Source organism: Anabrus simplex, chromosome 1, assembly GCF_040414725.1.
Source record: "Anabrus simplex isolate iqAnaSimp1 chromosome 1, ASM4041472v1, whole genome shotgun sequence".
Lineage (NCBI taxonomy): Eukaryota > Metazoa > Arthropoda > Insecta > Orthoptera > Tettigoniidae > Anabrus > Anabrus simplex.
The window spans coordinates 1,343,016,386-1,343,038,522 of NC_090265.1; the positions used below are offsets into that span (position 1 = coordinate 1,343,016,386).

Sequence of the window (22,137 nt, forward strand, 5' to 3'; positions counted from 1 at the left end):
CCGAGGGATTAGGCAGTTGAATGTGTTATTCCTTCCGAGATGTGGAGTCTGTGTTGCTGTGTTTCACCCTGTAATTAACGGTTGGAGGAAATGGTAAGTCCCTGTCCATAACCTTTTCAGTTTTACTGTCAATTTTCATTAAGTCTTCTTTGTGGCAAGCCTTCTGTTAACCACGTGTTTCCTTTAAGTTATATTATCACATTGCGTGTTTCGTATTCTGAAAGTCTTCTCTAATAACTTTCAATGTGTGTTAGAGGGGAATCGTGTAATATGGAAGACCATGTACTTTTGGCAGTATAACATTTTGCCAAAATCAATTAGGTAATACAGTTGAACCTGACTTATACGTATATCGAGGGGAAGAGAAGGAACTACTTTTAACTCAGAATTACTTAGAAATCAGACTTACATAATACATCACATATTTACTGAAAAAACAATGGAATAGACCTACATGTGTAAATCCTTGCAAATAATAAATAAATTAAGACAGAAAATATTATTTTGAACTTGGTCCAGCCTTAAAGTTCGGCTTGTTTCACTGCATTAAGAATATAAATCTCCTTTAGCAAACTTAGTAATGAATTCAAAACATTTTCACTACAACTCTTCGCACTGATGTAACGCCTACACACTTCGACTGCATTTAACACTTCACTCAGTTTAGGTGTCAAGATTCAAGCGCCGCGTTGTTGGCATAGATCAGCAATAATCTCTTCATCCGGTAGTTCTCCACATACAGCCAGATTATCATCGAAAAGCACAAAAGTATCGAATTCTATACCCTCCGGTAGCGTTAGCTCATTGTTAGACAAAACTTCGTCCCCATAATCATCATTAGAGGCAGCCTCTTCTGGTAAGACACCAGGTTTGCGGGAACAGTTGCTGGTTGTGGAGGATGAGACCTGCTTCCAGGCAGCCGAAATAAAATCCATGGCTTGTAGCAAATTAATGGAGAGAGGTTCATTTCCTGCATCACTCAGTGTTATTAAATGTTGAACCAGCATTTTTCTATAATGCTCTTTGAATTTTTTTTGCAAGTTGCTTTACGTCGCACCGACAATGATAGGTCTTATGGCGACGATACTTTGAAATTTGCTGTTGTTCCCACGAAAGAAATTCTCATATTCAAAAAAATTTACTGTATTTTATGTTGGTTCCGCACAAAAACCGCCCACTTTGCTTATCATGTATCTCAATCTTTGGCGGCATGTCAAAAACGATGAAGGTAGTGGGGGAGCGAATGGGACTCACCTTTGTTAAGCCGCCAGTAAGTAAGGGTCTACAATGTCACTCGGCGAAACTCTTTGTGTTCTGTTTCAGCACCGAAACCCGATCGCTCTACTTCCACCTACGCCGGCAAAGAGGAAACTTCGTAAGTACAGTAGTTTCTTTTTAAGAACTACATTCTCATTGCAATTACGCAAAACTCAGTTATATTTCACCGACACTTAATACGTATAACAGCAAATTACGTATAAAACGGATTACGTATAAATAAGGTTTAATTAACACGCTTTTATATTATATTTTGCCAGGACCTAAAGGAAATTACGTACAAATACGAATTACGTAGAACAGAGTTACATATAAAGCAGGTTCAACTGTATAACTAAATATGGTTTGAAACTTCAAATAATTAGCCACGATTCTCTATATTTTTTAACTATAAACTTTTAATGTCTCCACGTCAAAATTTCTTTTTTCAAAAAGTTGCACTTGGCGGGTAATACGGAAGTCGGGTAATATGGAATAGTACGGTAAATAATATGTAAAATAAAATACAATTTCAAGAACTTTTTTCAGTTATATTTAACTAACATTCGTGCAGGTGGACGTACATAAATTTTAAAAAAATCGAAAGAATAATATTGGGAATTAACTGAAATGATAGTCTATATACACTAATTATTCAAATGAGTTAACTTTTTACAGTCACTTCTTCATTCAGCGACAAAAGTCACAGATGTAATCACACATTTCGGCCCCTGCACAGTCATTATGGGCCCATAAATGACACATAACGCATCTAACCCACAACTCTCCTCTAGTGTCTTCCAAAAACTTGGCGCAACAAAATAAACATTCAGCATCATCTTGGGCAGCTGGTGTGGTGTTTGGCACGAAATCCAGTTCCGATGAAACGTCTGAATGAAATGGTTCAGCAGACGCATCATCGCTGCTTGTTTCATTTTCAAAAAGCTTTTTGTGTGATTTTAGGTTCTTTTTCTGTGTTTGTTTCTTTCCTGGAACAGACTGAGTTTCAACCTCCTTAAATCGACTTGCTTGAATTTTTCCTTAGGTCGACTTTCTAGTATAATTTTCTTAGCTGAAAGCTGATTCTCCAGTTCATTTTTGTATGGAGAAGATGTTAAGAGTGCAGACGTTTCAGGCTTTCTACCTCTTCTTGATATCTTCCTTTTGGTTGGTGGAGGAGAGATGTGATGAGGTAAGATTAGACCTACCTTCGATTCATGAGATCTAGGGATGATTAGATTTGTACTTTGTTGGTCAGGAGTTTTAGAGGTACCTGGCACAGAATCAGGGGTTGTAGAAGAACAAGGAAGAGGATCGGATGAGCATGCTGAACTTGAGGATTTGATGAGTTTTTATCTGAGATTTGGCCTCCGTTGATGGACTTACATGAAGTTGAAAAGTGCTCTTCTACAAGCTGTGAGTCTAAAAGTGAAGCCGGTAAGAAATCTGTTTCAGGGAAGATATTCCTATTTCGAGGGTAAATTCCAGTGGCTTTGAACCCAATCACTGAAATGTCACCTCTTTGTACTTTTAAGTAAGAATGACCGAACACTTCCATTACATCAAATACACTCAAATTATGTGAACTGTGTCTCAAAAACATGCAAACTTCTTCACTGTAGTAAGATTTTAGAGTTCCCATGAAAGACTTATCCAAGCGATGCAACTTATGCAAACTATGAAAGGGTATGCACAGGATACTGACATGAGTTTCTCTTGCTATCTTGATAACATCTATGTTTCGGTTATGAGTGGAGTGTCCATGAAGTATCAAGAGTACAGGAGAATCGTTAGTTGGTTTAGTGGGCTCTACAAAATGATGAAACCATCTAGTGAAAATGTTGGTTTGTACCCATCCTGACGGATGGCATGCTGTAATAGACTCGGGTGGTGCACCCCTCATCGATTGGTCATTCATATTTTAGCATGGGAAAATGATTAACACTTTGAAGACGATGTCACCCCATGTGGGGTGACGGACCCTCATACAAAATATAGTATGTCGCCCCTCATGGGGTGACACGGCAGTGTGTCCAGGCCTCTCAACTTTAGGCTGTCGCACGAAACTAGCGCTACCATTTGTTGTTGTATTGCATTGCTTGTTCACGTAAGGTGTTCATAGAGTACAGCGCAGTGCCCATTCCTTTCTCAGCACGCTGTGCATTGCACAACAGACAGTGGAACTTCTCTGACATTTGTCACCCCATACGGGGTGACATACGCAACCATCAGAATTCAATTATTAATGGCAAGGAAAATAATGTGGATTGGAGTTTATTATTGTTTTATTCTTACATACTGGTTGAGATTTAGCACTCAGATGAAATTGTAAACTGGGGCTACAGGTGAATAAAAAATGTTTCTGCAAACCTGAGAATGTTCCCCAGTAATTGTCACTGGCTGATGATTTGATTGAATCATTGCCCGATGCAGCACCAGAATCTTTGCTAGTGTCCTCACTACACATACTACTGTCGAATTCTGACTCGAAAAAGGTGGCATCACATTGCAAATCCTAAATGTCAACATCTCTTGATTCAACACTCGAACCCTTTTCAAGTTTTTCTTCTGACTCTCTATTGGTAATCATGGCTTACTCAACACAGAAACACATAACATGAATTGAATTCTTGTCACAAAACTGTAAATTACAAGGAACTCGTTGAAAGGCGCGTAAATCAACAGCTCACAGTACAGAGCACAGTGCTCCACAACAACAAAGGTAAAAAGGCCGTCACCCCTGTAGAGGTGACATGCGCTTTCTCTGTTGCGTAGTCAACCTAATAACCATATGTCACCCCAATGGGGGTGGGGGGGATACAAAAATAGTAACTTTGAACATAAAATATGTCTGATTATCATCTACGGATGAAATTACGAACATCCGTAGCCCACAACAACCTGAAAAATGTATACTGCATTTCAGCAGTTTACCACGAAAAAAAGCAAATGTACACATCGACGCTAAAGTGTTAATGGAGGAACAAAATCTCCTGCTACACTCATGCAGGTGATTATGCTAACTAAAGACCGTTTCTCAGCAGCTATCAGCACACCTATTTGCTTTTTCCCTTTGAGACCAACAACACAAGGGATTTTGCTTTGTACCACCGACAATCCTGTCTCGTCCAAGTTATATACATGTTTGGCCAGGTATTTGTGCTTATCATAAAGACTTTCTAAGAGGTCAAAAAACTTGTTTACTTCCTCCTTGTTAAAACCTTTCGCTCGTGAGAAAGAGGTCCCTGTTGGTTTTTGCAACGATAATATGCACTTGTGTCTACACATAAATGAGTAGAACCAATCTTTTCCAGCCATATCATCTTTGCCAAAGGGGTGAGCAATATTATTCTGAACAGCAAGTTGGAATGCTAAAATACAAACGTCTCTTCGAGTCAGTCCAAAGAACATTGCCTCCATGTCCAATAAATAATTAACTAACTCTTCTTCTAGTTCCTTAGTAAATACTGGCTTGCGCCCAAGAGTAGTTCAGGCAGCTTTCCTCTTGTCCTACACTTCGCTGCTTGCTAAACGAAAAAGTGTTGTTCGTGGAACCCCAAATTCTTTTGAAGCTTTCAGGAAGTCCATTTTCTTCTCCCGAACCGCGTGTATGGCTTTCTCCATCTGCTCCGAGCTCCATCTCTTCCTTTTCTTCTCAATAACCTCCCTTTTCTTAGGCATGGACAGTCTGGAAAAGGAAGAAACCCTATTAGTATTGAAATGTAGAGTGTTCAAAGTAATAGACTATGTTTACCAAGCGAACTGGCCATACGGTTAGGGTCGCGTAGTTGTACTTAAGGCCTGTAGAGAGGACTCCTTTATGTCGTATTCCGCTGCTGGTGCCGTCTTTTGTTAATTTCTTGAGGTCCAGGGCTAGCACCAAGGAATGGGAGTGCTATGTCTGTGGATTCTCATTATCTTTGTCCACATGACTAGAGCGGCCAGTTCAAACAGCAAAATGGAGGTCAACAGCATTCATGATGTGATTTCGTTCTTCAATGAGGCAAATGGCAGCTGGGACTCTATGGAAAAACAACTAAGGACGCATTCAACAACTTGGTGCTGCACATTAAAAAGAAATATCGTAAGTACCACAAAAATGATTTTTGTTGAAAGAAAAAATCATGATCCCTGGACCAATAAATATTTTTTATTTTTGTTCGAATGAAAATAGCACGATCCCTGGATCAATAAATCACTAGTCCACAGAATTATTCTTATGTACATTGGCCATAACTTTTTGTCGCCTATTAAATCTTGCATATCACGATACAATTCAGGAAATGATGTCATTTACAACTGAATCAATGAAATGAAAGCAAAGAACTTCAGTGAACACAGACATCACACATGAAATTGTTGAAAGTGTAAGACAAACAAAAGACATACGTGTGTTACTGTGAGCGTAGCACTAAAAGTACTTGTAAAGTAGGAATAATAATAATATTCTCCAAAAATAAAATATTTACCGCAGACTTTAGACTTGAACTGTGTAAAAGCAATTATTATGTTCCATTTGTGACAAACTTTACAGTGACATTTCGTAGACAGGAATGCGCGACGTAACCTACACGTCGGGGAATATGGAATACTTAGGATTCCATATATCCTGACACGCCATGTTTGAATTCAAGGACTCGTCATGCCATCAACTTTGCACAACAAGGAAGTTACACTGGTATGGCAATAAAAGCAACTCTTGTACAATATGTAACATTGGATTTCTAAAGGCTAAACTTAGTTATGGTAATTAATCCAGGCTTTAAAAGACTTACCTGCAAAAACTTTTCAAAGATGAAAAATAAATATTCTTGCGTCACGCACTAACCTCACGAGCATGTCGAAACTGAATACAAGGCATCATGGGAGCATGTAGAGTGATTTGACGAGTTTCCACCTGACAGCAGCACCTTACAGGGAAGATATTACGGTATTATGTAATGCCCGACTATTCCATATTAAACGATTCCCCTCTATTAATTTAAAGTTTTTCGATCCGTGTGTTTCTATTGTAATGCCTGCGTGATCATCTGTTGTTTGGAACGTCATTAAATTATATTGGATGCTGTACTTCCTTGTCTGACTTAACGTTTCTCTCTCGAACAGCTTAAGTACGTATCTGTGTTGAATACAGCTGATTACTTGACCCACTTCAAGTTTGAGCGCTCTATTTCACCTTGAAAATAACTCTTGTCGTAGTCTTTTGTTCTTTTTCCAGATGACGTAAATTGCAGTGTTGATTGTCGTACTAATAATCGCATTCGGGTAATAATTTTTAACATGGAGTCTCATTGGATTTTATTAAACATCTGTTTTCATAAATTTTCAGGAACAAATTTTTAGGTTAACATTCACAATTCTTTGTCGATCTCTTTTGAGTGTTTATTCTGTTTAATAAATTTGGTATTTCAGCAAATAATTTTGAAATTTCGTTTCTTGTCACCTGCTGTGTTCTATTTGGCATCATTCTTCGTGTGCGATTATTTTAAAATTATCTGTTACATTGTGTTTTGGCTCGAGTGTTATATCTAAATTTCTGGTCATGTGCTGTGTGGTGTTTCAGTCTTCTACTGTGCCTGGGTTCGTTTCCAAGTAGGTGTGGGACTACTAGGGGCAGTTCCCGGCTAGTTACTAGAGTCTTAAATCAGATAACAGATTATGGGGTCTCTTAATCAGTTTGAAAATGTTTCTAGTTCATCTGTTGAGCTTTTCCATCGTGTAATTGTGTTTCCTTGTCGCTTATTTTTATTTACCGTGTATACCTATACTTGCTAGGAACGGTTCTATGAGGACTGGCTTAGTCTCATAAGGTGAAATATAATCACCATATCTATAGACCAGGTAACGCTGAGGCCATTATGGCAAAATTTGACGGGTTATGGATCTGCACTTGTGCTTACAACATATTTGAAATCTGGCGTGCATCTAATATGAGATTCTTCTGTAATCTTTGACCAGGTATTAGGTGGCTAGATGGTGAATAGTGTCCATTGTTTATTGTAAATTATGTACTAGGAAGGTTTTCTTCAAAAGTTTATTTTGGTGTCATTATTCTGAGCTATTAATGAAAACCTACAATCTGTTTTCCAGTCACTGACCGGGTCAGGGATGTAATGAATGAATCATATTTAGGCTATTAGTACGATGGGGTCGCCGCTCCAAAAGTGATTTAGTAATGACTGATAGATGCTATGATATGAGAATGGAGAGTGTTGCTGGAATGAAAGACAGGGAAAACTGGAGTACCCGGAGAAAACCCTGTCCCGCCTCTGCTTTGTCCAGCACAAACCTCACATGGAGTAACCGGGATTTGAACAATGGTATCCAGCGGTGAGAGGCCGACGCGCTGCCATCTGAGCCATGGAGGCTCTATTCTGAGCTGTTAATTTCAGTTAAATCTGTTGTTACTTCACATGTCATCAAGATTTGTGTTTCAGTTATCCTATATTCGTCACGAAAATTTGTAGTGAAATTTTGCAGGTGTTACGATTTAGTACAAGTTAATTAATTACCTATAATTACTCTTTCTTAATTTAGTTTTCTCGGTGTTTATTTTCATCCGTTTCTGGTTGGTGCCTTCTAAATTCATTTTCCCAGTTCGCTCAATTATGGGGTCCGGTGAGCTGAGTAAGGTTTCTAAATTTGGTAGCCTTGTCATATCTATATTTGTATATATTGTAAATGTGGGGGAATGTCATTTGTGCCTTGGGCGGCATTGGTATGTGTTGAGACATAGGACTTTAGGTGCTGAGTGGCCGTTCCTCTCCTGGGAGTATGATACTGGTTCTAATATAGTCTCCTTGCCGTGTGATGGCACCAAGAGTACTAAGATCATGTTTTGCCCTTTTCTTTTGCTGGTATTGCTTGATTTAGGGGTCATCACACTGGTGTGCTTGTGTGTATTGTGTTCTTGTACCGTCGTGTGATGGAATCAGTAGTATTGAGGTCATGCTGTGCCTTTTTCATTGGTTGATACTGCTTGATTCAGGGGTTATTGCACTGGTGTTTCGTGTGTGTATTTGTATTGTCATGTGTTGGAGGACAGGTAGGCTTGGTGATCTTGATGTGTATATTTCCTGGTATGAAGGTGTTCCTTGTGCCATTTTTTTAATTATATCAGTGAGTTGGATTTCTGTATGCGCACTTTTGAACGGTTTTCATTTGGATTTTCTGTTTATTGGTAAATTTTATGGGATTTTTCATTCTGTATTTGTGGCCTTAATTGCGTTTTAATTTGGTTAATGTGACACGCGATACGTAATGTGAGTTTTATCAGTGTTAGAAATTTACAGTAATATGTACATGGCATGGTAAAGGGATAGTGACTTACTAACCTCATTTCATAGGATAATGTGAACAACATTGCAAGCTGACGTAATGAATGTAACTATCTCCCGGTTTTGAATTCCCTTGCAACATTCTAAAATTAACCTAACATTTATTTTTTAATTTTTGCTTCTCTGTGGTAATTAAGAAGGCACCTAGGCTGGCAATTTGAAATTGAATTTCAATGAGGATATGGATAGTACATTTATGTGCCCTAATGGTAAAGTTGTACTGTATATGTGTGTGGTACTTCAGTCAATGAAGGTCTAGTTTGGGTAATTTATTACTTGGAGGATGTATTCTCTTTTGTACTGACCTGTCATACAAGCTCTGCATAAGAGTGTGGTAGTAAATGGTGTGTGTAATGGGATTTAGTGAATGGTAATGTGTTTGTACTGTAGCCTCATTAACATATCTTTTTCTGGTAAATGTATTTTCTTACTTAAATTTTGGATTATGTAAGATCTGTTTCATTCTGTAATCTTGTGGGTCCAGGATAAACTCTGTAAAGGTTTCTTTTTTTTATTTTTACATTTAACTTTGAAACTGATAAATAGTGCTTGCCCTGGGGGTCTGGGCGTCCCAAGTCCCTTGTGTCGGAGGGGATCTCCACAAATAGTTTAGTTGATCCACCAGTGGGGTGACTCTGGGATCACTGTAGATTAATTAAAGAAAATAATACAAAACCACCCTTGACTTCTTCAAGTATTCTACAAGTTCTCCTGTAGTGTTGGCCGATGGCCTTATTTCTTCTGTTTTCCATTTCTGCTGGGTATGTGTTTATGTTCCAGTGGCTGCCAATAACCTGGTCAGTCTACAAACTCCTGTACCTGTTTGGAGGGCGCACTGAATTTCTTGGGCGCTGTCATTCGACACTGGAATCGAGTGGGCAAATGTTCCTGATGGCGGCAGTCTTGTTATGCTGCGCCACACTTCTCTGCCTATTACCAGTCGGTTCGCTATATGGGTGAGCTGCGCTGAAACTTCAAATTTGTCATGGTTGGACAGTACGTGTATGGAGGTTGTTGGCAATGGCCGTGTCAGCTCCTACGTTAATCAGCAAAGCCAGTGGTTAAGTGGGGACACTTCGATCAGCAATGGACGTTTCTGCGGAGAACGACAGCAAGATGTTAGTGTCGGATTCTTTCTGTTGCCAAAATCTTCAATTAAAACCTTCATTTAATTTCATGTATTAAAATTTTAATTGTCGAGCATAGCTCAAAGCTGGGATGTGGAGGATGTGACAGATGTTGAGATAGCTGGTTTTCAGTGTTTCATTGTTTTTCTTGTTTTATAATGTGGACTGGTGAAGGAGAAAATTATTTATGATTGGACAAAATTATTATTATTATCATTATTATTATTATGATGTCCAACTCGTTGGCTGAACGGTCAGCGTACTGGCCTTCGGTTCAGAGGGTCCCGGGTTCAATTCTCAGCCCGGTCGGGGATTTTAACCTTAATTGGTTAATTTCAATGACACGGGGGCTGGCTGTGTGTTTTGTCTTCATCATAATTTCATCATCGCGATGCGCAGGTCGCCTATGGACGTCAAATAGAAAGACCTGCACCTGGCGAGCCGAACCCATCCTGGGATATCCCGGCACTAAAAGCCATATGACATTTCATTTTTTAAAATTATTATTATTATTATTATTATTTAAAATTTAAGCCTATGAAGAAAATGAACTCTAAAGAAGAAATACTGTAGTAAATTGTATTGTCATTATTAAAATGTGAAAGTATGTAACTAGAATTTGAAAAATATAAAAGTCTTTATTTTTGAGGCAGCCTGTTCTGCCAGGAGTAGTTTTCCACTGATGAAACTTTTGTGTCGCAACTGAAATGTTCGAGAAATTGTAAAACCTTTACCATTAAAATGTAGAGACCTTATTGGTCATAATAAGAACTATTTTAATTGGTTGGAATAAAAACCATTCTTACTGAGGAATGTGAGAGTCGCGAGGGTACTCCTGTGCCATAATTGGCTATCTTCTGATGGCCCGATTCCCGTTTTCTGGTGACTTCGCCAGACCCAAGTGTGTGTTTAGTGTCTTTTCCACTTGACCGGCCTAGCGAGCGGACGCGCTTGGTGTTCGTCCCCTCTGGGGATCCTAACCTTCTGGGGTAAGCACTTAGTCTATTGTTTCGGCCTTTAATGTGTTTAATGTAACTTCTATTAAAAGGTAAATTATTATCAGTGTCGGAGTTTATATTGGAATTCACATTCGCCTTTTAATTGTCAATAAGTCTTAGTTTTTCGGCTAAGACCCAACGTAATTTGTGGAGGCAATTCTTTTTTCTTATTGAACCTGTGTATTGTTAATGTAATGCAATTTTTCTTCGGATCTGCCTCCGGTAGAGCTGTTTCACTTAATTTATGCCAATTAAATTGTAAGATCCTGAATTAGAAGTGTTTTTAGTGCAGGATCTATTTAGTTGTGCCTCTGTATTAAGTTTTTCAGTTTAATTTTTCTTGTCTCAGTACTTGGGTTTTAAATATTTTCTTTTCTTAAATGTTAATATGGGATTAGCCATCATTTATAGCCAACATGCAAAGAACTGTGTAATCGTGAGCATAACTGCTAGTGCAGTTGAGTTTTGTTCTGCTCTACTAATGTCTTATAATATTTAAAGTTTTTGGGATAAACCACGTGTCTACGGACACGGTCAATTTCTTTTATTGGCTCTACTTTTATCCTTTTTTTTTTTGCTAGTTGCTTTACGTCGCATCGACTCAGATAGGTCTTATGGCGACGAAGGGACAGGGAAGGGCTAGGAGTGGGAAGGAAGCGGCCGTGGCCTTAATTAAGGTACAGCCCCAGCATTTGCCTGGTGTAAAAATGGGAAATCACGGAAAACCATTTTCAGGGCTGCCGACAGCTACTTTTATCTATTGTTGTTTGTTGTTATTCTGATGTTGCAAGTTAATTTCTCCTTTTTTCATTTTCATTTGTTGGTAAACTATTATTTAGCACGGGTGAATGTCGTATGTCTCCTTTTTCCCCACAACGTGATACTTTGCCACGGACCTCAATAGGGTTCCATGTCCCTTCCCTATCCTCTCTGTAGTTGTCATTTTGATCTACCTATAATTTAATCTTAAGTAATTTGCGAATATGTGTTGAAATTTTCATTACCTTAAATTTTTATTTTTATTCCAAAGTAATTATATGTTTGTATCCCACAGTGGCTACAACAAGAGCCTCACAAATTTCGCCCTGTGGGTGGGGGCAGTAGAATAACACACACGGTATCCCTGGCCTGTTGTAAGAGGCGACTATCCTATCTGACCTCGCTTGGTCAACTCTTGATCTTTTCTGACCCCGACGCTATTAGGTTTTCGAGGGCTGAGGAGTCTTTCATTTTCACGTCCTTTGTGGCCCTTGTCTTCCTTTGGCCGATGCCTTCATTTTTCAAAGTTTCGGATTCCTTCCATTTTTCTCTCTGATTAGTGTTATATAGAGGTTGGTTGCCTAGTTGTACTTCCTCTTGAAGCAGTAATCACCAGCACCATCATCCAACAAATTACTTCTGACCCCTTCAAACGCCAACAACAAACTCACGTGGATGTTTTCATTTTCAGTCACTTGACCTGTATGTTCTCGCTTCTCCCCTAGCTGGGAAAAACGCAAGGCTTCATGTCCTGACACCCCAGACCTTTTCAGCTGCACATTGATAGTCAGGTAAAAAACGTAGCCTCAAACAAATATTTCTTGGACGTGTCAATGCGTTTTCTTTCAAAATTCTGACTAGATACACTATATTTTGTATAAAATACTACACAAATACTTCAGTTTAAAAATATATTTGGAAAATAATTTAGATATTAAAAGAGGTTTGTGAACATTTTTTGGAAAGAATTTAGGAAAGTTCAGAAAAGAAAATTTACATCTGAAATGAAAAGGAGATGCTGAATAAAATTCATGAAATAATTATTCAGTTAAATGAAGAAAGTGCATGGATAGCAAATCAAACCTCAAATGTCATCCTCCCAAAGCCAGAACGCTAACGGCCTCAGCCACTCGGTGAGTTGTGCCTGGAAAACACTTATTAATATGTAAAACGCTATGAATATATTTGAGCATTTTATTTTGAGACTGGCTGGCCAGTGCACCCTAAAACTTTAATAACAGGTACAGTACAACCAAACAAAGCCTGCTTCTAAAGTTAATTTCCCAGGCAGTGCCTTCCCCTTGTTAGTATAACTCACTTATGTTAAAACTGTGAGTGGATTCAACCCAATGAAGGAACCATTACACAAATAAATTAACAACAACATTTTATTTTTTGAAAAATGATCCTTAATGTTGGAAGATTACAGAGAAGTACAAATACCTCTGGAAAACATAACCATATCTGACAAAGGAATGCATTGAAATACCTTTACTAGGAACCTTTTCTTTCTTACTTTCTATATCACATCTCCTAGTAAATTATCCACTCTTTTCTGTTGGTGTATGTTCAAACTATGCTGCGTTGCATTGTTGATGAATATTTCAAAACTAATTATGGTTAAATAATTGTTAAAGAAAGGCAAAATACAGGCAACAATGATACGCTGGGACTGAACTTTCATTTTAACCTGCGAGTGGTCGCTAGCCAAATTGTAACGCAAGTGGTTGCATGTGAGACTTTCTCTCACATTAAACTTCATTTAAAATAAATTTATCTCCTATAATTTTGGGGGGCATAAGAGTGAAACTATTTGCGGAAATGAGACGTAAAGACTGCGTTATACAGTTTAGATTAAAAAAAAGGGTTATCCGTATATCACAGAAACAAATTATTCCTTCATGGAAATTAGTCATTAGTTCAGTCACATGTAAGTAAGTAATATTCACTAGAGTGGCGGGCTGAATGGCTCAGACGGTTAGGGCGCTGGCTCTCCGAGCTCTAGTTGGTAGGTTCGATCCTGGCTCAGTCCGGTGGTATTCGAAGGTACTCAGATACGTCAGCCGTAGCTTTACTGGTATATAAAAGAACTCCTGTGGGACAAAATGTCGGCACCTCGGCAACTACGAAAACCATAAAAAGTAGTTATTGGCATGTAAAATCAGTAACATTGTTATTAAAATAGAACTTTCTGACAGTCGCATTATGAAAGCAAGAATAAAGTACAATAGGTCTTCTCTCTAACATTTGAGTTAGCTGGAGTTTGTAAGAGCACTTATTTCCCAGCATTCTTCCTCGACTCATAATTTTTGAAAACTCGTTTATCAGTAATTGCAAGTGCACTAACACCTAAAACAGGAGAAATTTTCCCTCTCGACTTCAACATAACACCAACGCCACTGGTCGCACGGTGAGAGAACATCTCACACAGGGCGCATGAACTTGTACGAATCTTTGTTCCGACTAGAAGAGGGTGCTTACTCTTCAAATGTGAATCGTCTTACTCACGACAGTTATAAACTCAGTAAGAAGATGGAACAGTCACCTCCCTTGCATCACTGAGAAGTTAACTCACAATACAAAATAATGTGAGAGAAAATCTCATATAGCAACCACTCGCGGGTTAAATACTGTAGAATCAAAAATATCTGTTACTTTATTTTATAATGCCTTATTCTGTTGAGCGTGTGCCTATCATATCCTAATCTTAGTATGTTGCTACTGTTTTCTTAATAGGTTTAAAAATAATGTTCATAATACAATACAAGATATGTAATCGATTTCCAGTTCAATAAATTAGTACAACCTAAAAATGAACAGGGCTTACCTCCATGTTCTTTAATGATTGTTACTGGTATGAATTTTTTTTAGAATTTGCTCTATGTCGCACCGACACAGATAGGTCTTATGGCGACGATGGGATAGGAAAGGCCTAGGAGGTGGAAGGAAGCATCCGTGGTCTTAATTAAGGTACAGCCCTAGTATTTGCCTGGTGTGAAAAGGGGAAACCATGGAAAACCATCTTCAGGGCTGCTGACAGTAGGGTTCAAACCAACTATCTCCTGGATGCAGGCTCACGCTGTGTGCCCCTAACTGAACGGCCAACTCGCCCGGTGTTACTGGTATGAAAGATTCAGATCTTCAAGATTATATCATGATGAAGATTTGATGTTGCCTGTAGTTTGTCTTCCCTCATGACTTGGAGTGATATATCTGTGGTTCTTTGCGCAGCCTGAGTTTCTGGCTAACAGCCAGATGATCACAGGTTTAGTCTCAAACAAAAGTAAAGAGGTTTTCTATTATATATAAACATCCCCTCATACAAAAGATAATTAGATAAATAGGTAAGCTGCCAACTTTTTGTTTACTTCAGTATTATCACAAGTAAAACAATTTTGACAGCATTTGAATGTCCCGTTCACAACTTTCTTTTATTTATTTTAAGTGAAATAATATCAGCTACTCATCCCAAATCAAATGTGAAATTATTTGCACAATTTCAAATAAGGGATATTTTCAAGAAGGAAATCGAATTACAGGGTGGTCATATGCCAATATAATAGGAACTGAAATATTTTACTGAATTATTTAAAAAATGTACATTAGTTGTTCATTATTAATACAACAACAGTTGATATACTCTATATAATACAGCAATCCAATGACATAATTTTCATGGAGGAGGAACCATGTATGATTAAAATTCATCTACAAGAAAAAAGTCTTCCTCTCATTACATTGATGACAATCATACAGCATGGAGAAGATTCTCTAAAAATCAACACTCATTCATCTGTAATAAAAATTATTTCACTGTAAATTTCTACACTATACTTATGTATATATGTATACATACATATATGTACATTATAATACAGAGGGAGGGTGATTATTTATTCGTAATATAACCTGTCAATTTTGTAGCTTGAAAAGTTACCAATGAGAGAAAATTATAGAAAACATCCACATCCACACAAAATTATTGTATAAAATTATAAGCATGGAAAAACAGTAAATACGAAGGTAAAAGTAAGTTTATCACACTGGAAATAACTGTAACCATCAGATTAGCTGTCTATGCCATAAGAAACCTCAGTTGGCTTTAAAATCTTGGAAACAGAAGGAGGTACTAATATACACATTATGAATTGTTCATACTTCATTAGGCACTACGATTATTCATGTAATTATGGACCTAATAACATTAAAGGAAAGATATGTAAATGAGGAAACTACAATGTGGAAGAATTCTCTTTCCCAGAGTACAAACTATTCCTTTACCATCAGTAAATAAAACTGTACAGTAATATTCACTTCACTATGTGAACATATCAGAAAAAAAAAGAGGCAGGTATTTTGTACTGTTTTCATTTCTATTGAAGATCATGCAAAAACGGCAGCAATGTATCTCAGAATGTAGTCAAACGTTTTCCCAGAACGATTTAATATCTTCTTTGAGCACAGAAGACAATGAAACTGATTATTTGGCTTCAGCACGAGCCTGTACCTCCATGGCTTGTTCTTCTTCATCTTGTGAAACTGGTTTTCCACGAATGTACACAGGAGCACTTTTGCTATTAACAACATCTTCTGTAATGTGGACACTTATAACATCAGAACCAGGTATCTCGAACATAGGATCCAGAAGTAGAGTTTCCTGTAAACATTATAACAAATGTTAAAATAACTAGAACATCAAACTGAATGGCAAACACATATAATGGCTGGTGTGAAACTAACTAACTAACTAACTAACTAACTAACTAACTAACTAACTAACTAACTAACTAACTAACTAACTAACTAACTAACTAACTAACTAACTAACTAACTAAATAAATAAATAAATAAATAAATAAATAAATAAATAAATAAATAAATAAATAAATAAATAAATAAATAAATAAATAAATAAATAAATAAATAATGTTTGACCAATTTTGTTGGCCAACTATCAAAAACATCGTAAGCCAATTTGAAAGGCTGCTACTGGAGACAAACAAAATAATTAGATTCATTTGTAAAAATATATGTTAAGAAGGAAGCCATTTCTTTTCAGTTTGACACAGTTAACACAATTTACAAGTCTGTCGAAACATTAAATGTAACACTCAGAACACCGTAACATACCATAAATGAACAATTATAAGCAGAGCGACATGTTTAGTTCTCAAGAACATCCTCAAAAATCTATGAAATTACTCTTCATCACGTGGTGGTGGTGACTATTGTTTTAAGAGAAAATAATAACATTAATCAGAGAAAAAAAATGAAAGACTCCCTAGGTCTCAACATCTAATATCGCCGGGGTCAGAAAAGAACAAGAGTTGACCAAGGGAGGTCGGATAGGATCGACTGAAGTGAGGAGCCTAGTACAAGTAAGCGAAATGCCAGGACTCAGCTATGGGCCCCATGGTCACCAACTCACGCTCTGAAATTAAGAGCCCCTTGGGCCCCCTTAGTTGTCTCTTACGACAGGCAGGGGATACTGTGGATGTTATTGTACAGCCTCCACCCACAGGGGGATCTTAACCAAGTGTGTGTGTGTGTGTGTGTGTGTGTGTGTGTGTGTGCGCGTGTGTGTGTAGTACCAGGATTGATTGTACATCAAGTATTTCTTAACTAAATTCATCATAAATAATTTATAAAGTACTAGTGAGTGTATTTTCAGAGCTAATAATAACAAAATCTCGCAGGAGCTAGTAGTCAACCCGCTGCAATGCTACCTTCTTCATCGCACAGCCAGCATGGGCTCAAGGACAGGTTGCATCATACGATCTGGAAACATCCGTGCAAGAAATTTGCTATCTTCTAAACTAATTGAGGTACTGATTCAGAAACAACAGCATCTTATGCATTTTAAACACCTCCTCATGTTAATTTCTCCAAAATCAATCCAGGGATTATGGAGATATTCAAGATTTTATAAAACTTTACATCAGAGCAAGATTTGTGCCTGTTACTTCAGTTCACAGCGGCAACACGACGATGTTGGTTCGCCGCATGAGACGTAGTTGGCGTGCAGGGTGAGATTATGTGTAAGTGATGTGCGAGTTGTGGAACTTGAATAATTCTGGTGTTACGGTACTTATAAACTTTCAGTAAGTAGAACCTCATTGAGGAACTTGTAAATTGAAGAAGCTGATTCTAAACTTGTATAACTAACATATACGTGTACACTAGAAGCAAGAATAGTGATTTTTCCCAGTGAACTCGACTTTAACATTATGATCTGAATAACATAATATTCAGAGACTTTACTTTTCACACAAGAAGTGTTTAATAATTCACTTAGACATTATATCAAATATGGTAGTGAAAGTGATATGTTTTTTCCTGTGAATATTTTTTCACAATAATAATAATATTAATAAAAACAGCCTCTGTGGCTCAGGGGGCAGCGCGCCAAACTCTCACCGCTGGGCTCCATGGTCCAAATCCCGGTCACTTCATGCGAGATATGTGCAGGACAAAGCAGAGGCGGGTGAGGATTTTCTCCGGGTACTCCGGTTTTCCCTGTCATATTTCATTTCAGCAACACTCTCCAATATCATACCATTTCATCTGTCATTCATTAACCATTGCCCCGGAGGAAAGCGACAGGCTTCGGCAGCTGGCACAATACCCATCCTCACCGCTAGATAGGGGCTTCATTCATTTCATTCCTGACCCAATCGAATGACTGGATACAGGCTGTGGATTTTCATTTTCAATAATAATAAATGCTTCACATAGAATGCAGTTGTTAGGAATGCTAGTGATTTTTTCAAGTGAAATGTCCAAGTGAATTGTGCTTTTAGTAGATCACTACGAACATTCAGCTTCTTTAGAATTATACATAATTCTAAGAGTGCAGTTATTCTATTAGACGTTATATTTCTCGGCGTGAATGGGAATAAACGGTGTTGTGATGAGTTCTAATGTGCAGTGCAAATTTTAATTTGGTAGAAAGATTCTACACAAGTGACAGAAGTCAAACTTTACTTTTTCTTCCCGTGGAAATCCAGCACTAGTTTCCCAAGTGCGAATTATTTTTCAAATTTTAAGTTTTGGGTTCTAACAGAACCGAGGCAACGATTGTAATTCACAACGTGCTGTGGTTATGTGATCGTTCCGATGCTTGGTGGACAATTAAATGTGGACATTTGCATCACATAATCAGTGAGTGGTTACCCCTCACCAGGACTGTCAAGAATCAACGACGACTCATTGCTGCCTACAAGAGATCATGGTTCCATGGTTTGGACGCTGCCTACAAGAGATCGAGGTTCCATGGTTTGATGCTGCACACGAGGCATCGTGTTTCCATTAAGTGTAAAAGAGGGATGGGAAGGAAAGGGAGGAATTGTAGAAGACAGGTGGTCTACGAGCCACGTAGAAGAACCGAGGGAAGATGAGGAAAAGGGAACTGTTGCTGAGAAGTGTGAAAGTAGGAGAAAAGGAAAAGGTAGGGAAGGGAAATGTGGAGTAGTGGATAAGAAAAGACGGGTGGAACAAGGTCATAGGATGAAGAAAAGGGAGGAGGAAGTAGCTTTTGCAGCTGTCAGGAAAGATAGGACTGACGAGGAGGGGAGGGGATCAAATGAGGTGGGTAGAGTTAAGGTTCTGGTCATGGGGGATTCCATCGTTAGACATGTCAGGAAAGTGTGTGGAGGAAAGGGTACCAGGGTAGAGCATTATCCAGGAATTAGGTAAAGGCAGATGTTGAGGAAAGTAGAAGAGGAGGAGGAGGGAAAGGAGAAGGTGGTAGTGTTTCACATCGGTACTAACAACGTAAGACAAGCAGGAGTACCAACATAGTTTAAGGAAGCGGAGATTGTTATCGGTGGAATACTGTGTAGGAGGGATACTGACTGGAAGGTGATTGGAGATTTAAATTAAACTATGAAGTGGGTATATGGGAAACTGGGAGTGAGATTTCTAGATCCTAATGGGTGGGTAGGAGATAGGGATCTGCGCTCAGATGGCCTTCACTTAAACCGCAGTGGTACATATAAGTTAGGAAATTTGTTTAGAAGGGTTAGGGCGCTGTCACACTGGATCGATCGAACGACTGCGATCAACCGACTAAGAAAACAAACCTACAGAGGGCAGTGGCACCAATCACACAGCATCGATCGTCAGCGATCAACGACGTGCGATGAAGATCGACTGGTTTGTGAAAACAAACGTGTTCGTTTTTCAGTCGCAGTCGTTCGATAATGGCGGACGTAACATTGTGCTCTGTTGATGAAATCAAAACATTAATTTGCCTAGTGTATGAAAACAAAGTGTTGTATACTCCTAGACTCCCTGGATATAGTAATTGGGAGACCGTAAATTTCGTATGGCATTTTATAGCGTTGAGAATTGGGACAAAAACTGGTAAGTAATTATTAGATTTATTATGATTATATTAATTATTAATAAAATATATTATACGGAATAGATTGGTAAAGAAAGTTACACTACACTAGGAGAAGTAGTAATTATCATTCTTATCACTTAATTGAAGAAACGTTGGAAAACATAGCAGTGCTTTCCTAACCTCCATCTCGTAGGCCTACCTAATGAAATAAACAGCATTGTTCGTTTTAATGACAAATAAGTGTATGGCATAAGTACTACAAGTATATTTTCTTTGTCACAATATTCTAATTCATAGTTTCAGGAAAAAGTTGTGCCAAAATATGGCAAATTCTGAGGGCAGGGTATCGAACTTGGAGAGATAACATTCCCCCTCCCCTCCCAGGTTCTGCTGTACAGAAAACAAGAAATGGGCCTACTTCACTGCCCTCAACTTTCAACTTTCTGGAACCCTTCATTGCTGGAAGAAGGTACAATTCTGTAATATTTATTTTTTAAAGTAGGCCTACACTACAGACCAGTGTTCTAGTTGTGAAAGAGTGAGGGGAAAATTCAGTCTCTAGGCCATAAGTTCTACCCATCTGTTGATTAATGTATCAGATAGGCCTATAAATGAAAGTAATATTAATCTAACCTAACAATCGTCTTACTATAATAATTATTGAAATAATTTCTTAAACAGAAGGCTTGTGTGCAGACTAAAATGTAGCTCCAATTTAGAAGAATTGCTTTAATATATTGTTCATTTTTTTCAGTTCTATAACAAACACACCTATAGAAGTGGCACCTGGTGTAGGAGAGCCTTCTCACCAAGCTGAAATGGAGAAGGAGGCAGAAATAATTTGTGTTGGATGGGTTTAAATCCTGCAGTTCAGTAATTATTGAAGGGACTTCAAGGTCCAGTCCAGTGAGTTCTGCTTCTACCAACAGCTCTGCCAGCAGTTAAAAAAAGAAAGAAATAGAAATGTGAACGTGACAGTGATGTATAAAGTAAATATTTAGAAAAGATACTGAAAACTGGAAAGAAAACATAATCAATGTTATTTTTAGTGTCTTCGTGATGACATGGAAAGACTGAGTGAACTAGGTCAAAGGGTTTTATAGTTAAAATTCAGGAACTATTGTAGATCAAGAAAGAATCTAATAAAATTTATGTCCTTGAGAAATGTTCTACTTTTAAAATTTAATCAGTTTTCCTTCTACTAATCTATCAATATTTATTGGAATCCTCAGTGAGTTATGTGTATTTGCACCTAATGGGAAAGTAACCTTAACTCCAATTTTTATTAATTATTAGCATTATTACAACTTAATTTGTATATTTTATGTGGTAGAACATGTATGGTTTAAAAAAAGGAGTAGCCTATTTTGAAATACTGGTAGTAGGTCCTCTCTATGTGTAGTAAGCAGTTGTACAGCACAGGTGGTCTGAAACCAGACTGGTGTATTGATAGTTTTGTCCAAGAGCTGACTTCCTTCTCATGGTATACTGTTGATCGCAAATGCAAGCTCATTGCACTAGGTTTGTACAGCACAGGTGGTCCGAAACCAGACCGGTGTATAGATACAAGTACTTTTGTCCTGGAGCTGACTGCCTTCTTACAGATTACCGGTACTGTTGATTGCATGTGCAAGCTCATTGTATTGGGTTTACTGCACCCATATTCAATGTTGCTTACTATAATGCCATCCTGGGAGAATACACATCCTAAATAACTATTTGAAATTATCTACCTGTTCCAGTTTTGCACTCCCAACCTGACATTCAGTACCCTTTTAGGTGTCTTCCCTACTGCAATCACTTTAGTCTTGAAAAGACTAATTTTTTTATTATTAGAAAAGCGCACGAATGTGCATTACATAGATTATTAATTTTCATGTCATATTCAATGCATCTTTTTTAAAAGTTGCTAGATATTCGATTGCACGGTTTCAGTAGACCAAGTCGTTCGCATAGGACGAACTTCTTACTACAGTTATACCTAACTAAATCCCTCCCTGCCACCTTGTACCTTTGTAACTCAGACTTTATCTCCTCATCCCAAGTACTCTCCTGCCATTGATACCTGTTTGCACCAGCAATCATTCTCACTACTTTCATGTCTGTTACTTATAACTTATTAATAACATATAGGCCTTCTGAGGGCATCAAAGTAGACCCATTCTTTTATTTCTTGTGCTGTAGGTCAATGTAAACAATGAAAAACAAAGGTGGAAAATTCATTTGCAACTGTTTTGACAGGTGTTTCTACCAAAGTTTTGTAGATTTTAATCTACAAAATAAAAATCTGCATTTTGTGTGATGTGGGATGT

The 22,137-nt window shown here is 37.9% G+C and overlaps 1 protein-coding gene across 7 annotated transcripts in view; it reads right to left on the reverse strand.

Moving 5' to 3' along the window:
- Positions 1 to 15,032: 15,032 nt before the first annotated feature.
- The window catches only part of ClpX (Caseinolytic protease chaperone subunit), a 360,525-nt gene continuing 353,420 nt past the window's right edge, over positions 15,033 to 22,137 (reverse strand). For all 7 annotated transcript variants that reach the window (XM_067137796.2, XM_067137795.2, XM_067137797.2 and 4 more), the window contains one exon: positions 15,033 to 16,135. In XM_067137796.2, the coding sequence (XP_066993897.1) occupies positions 15,959 to 16,135 (177 nt within the window). In that variant the 3' untranslated portion in view covers positions 15,033 to 15,958. The remainder of the gene's footprint in view (positions 16,136 to 22,137) is intronic.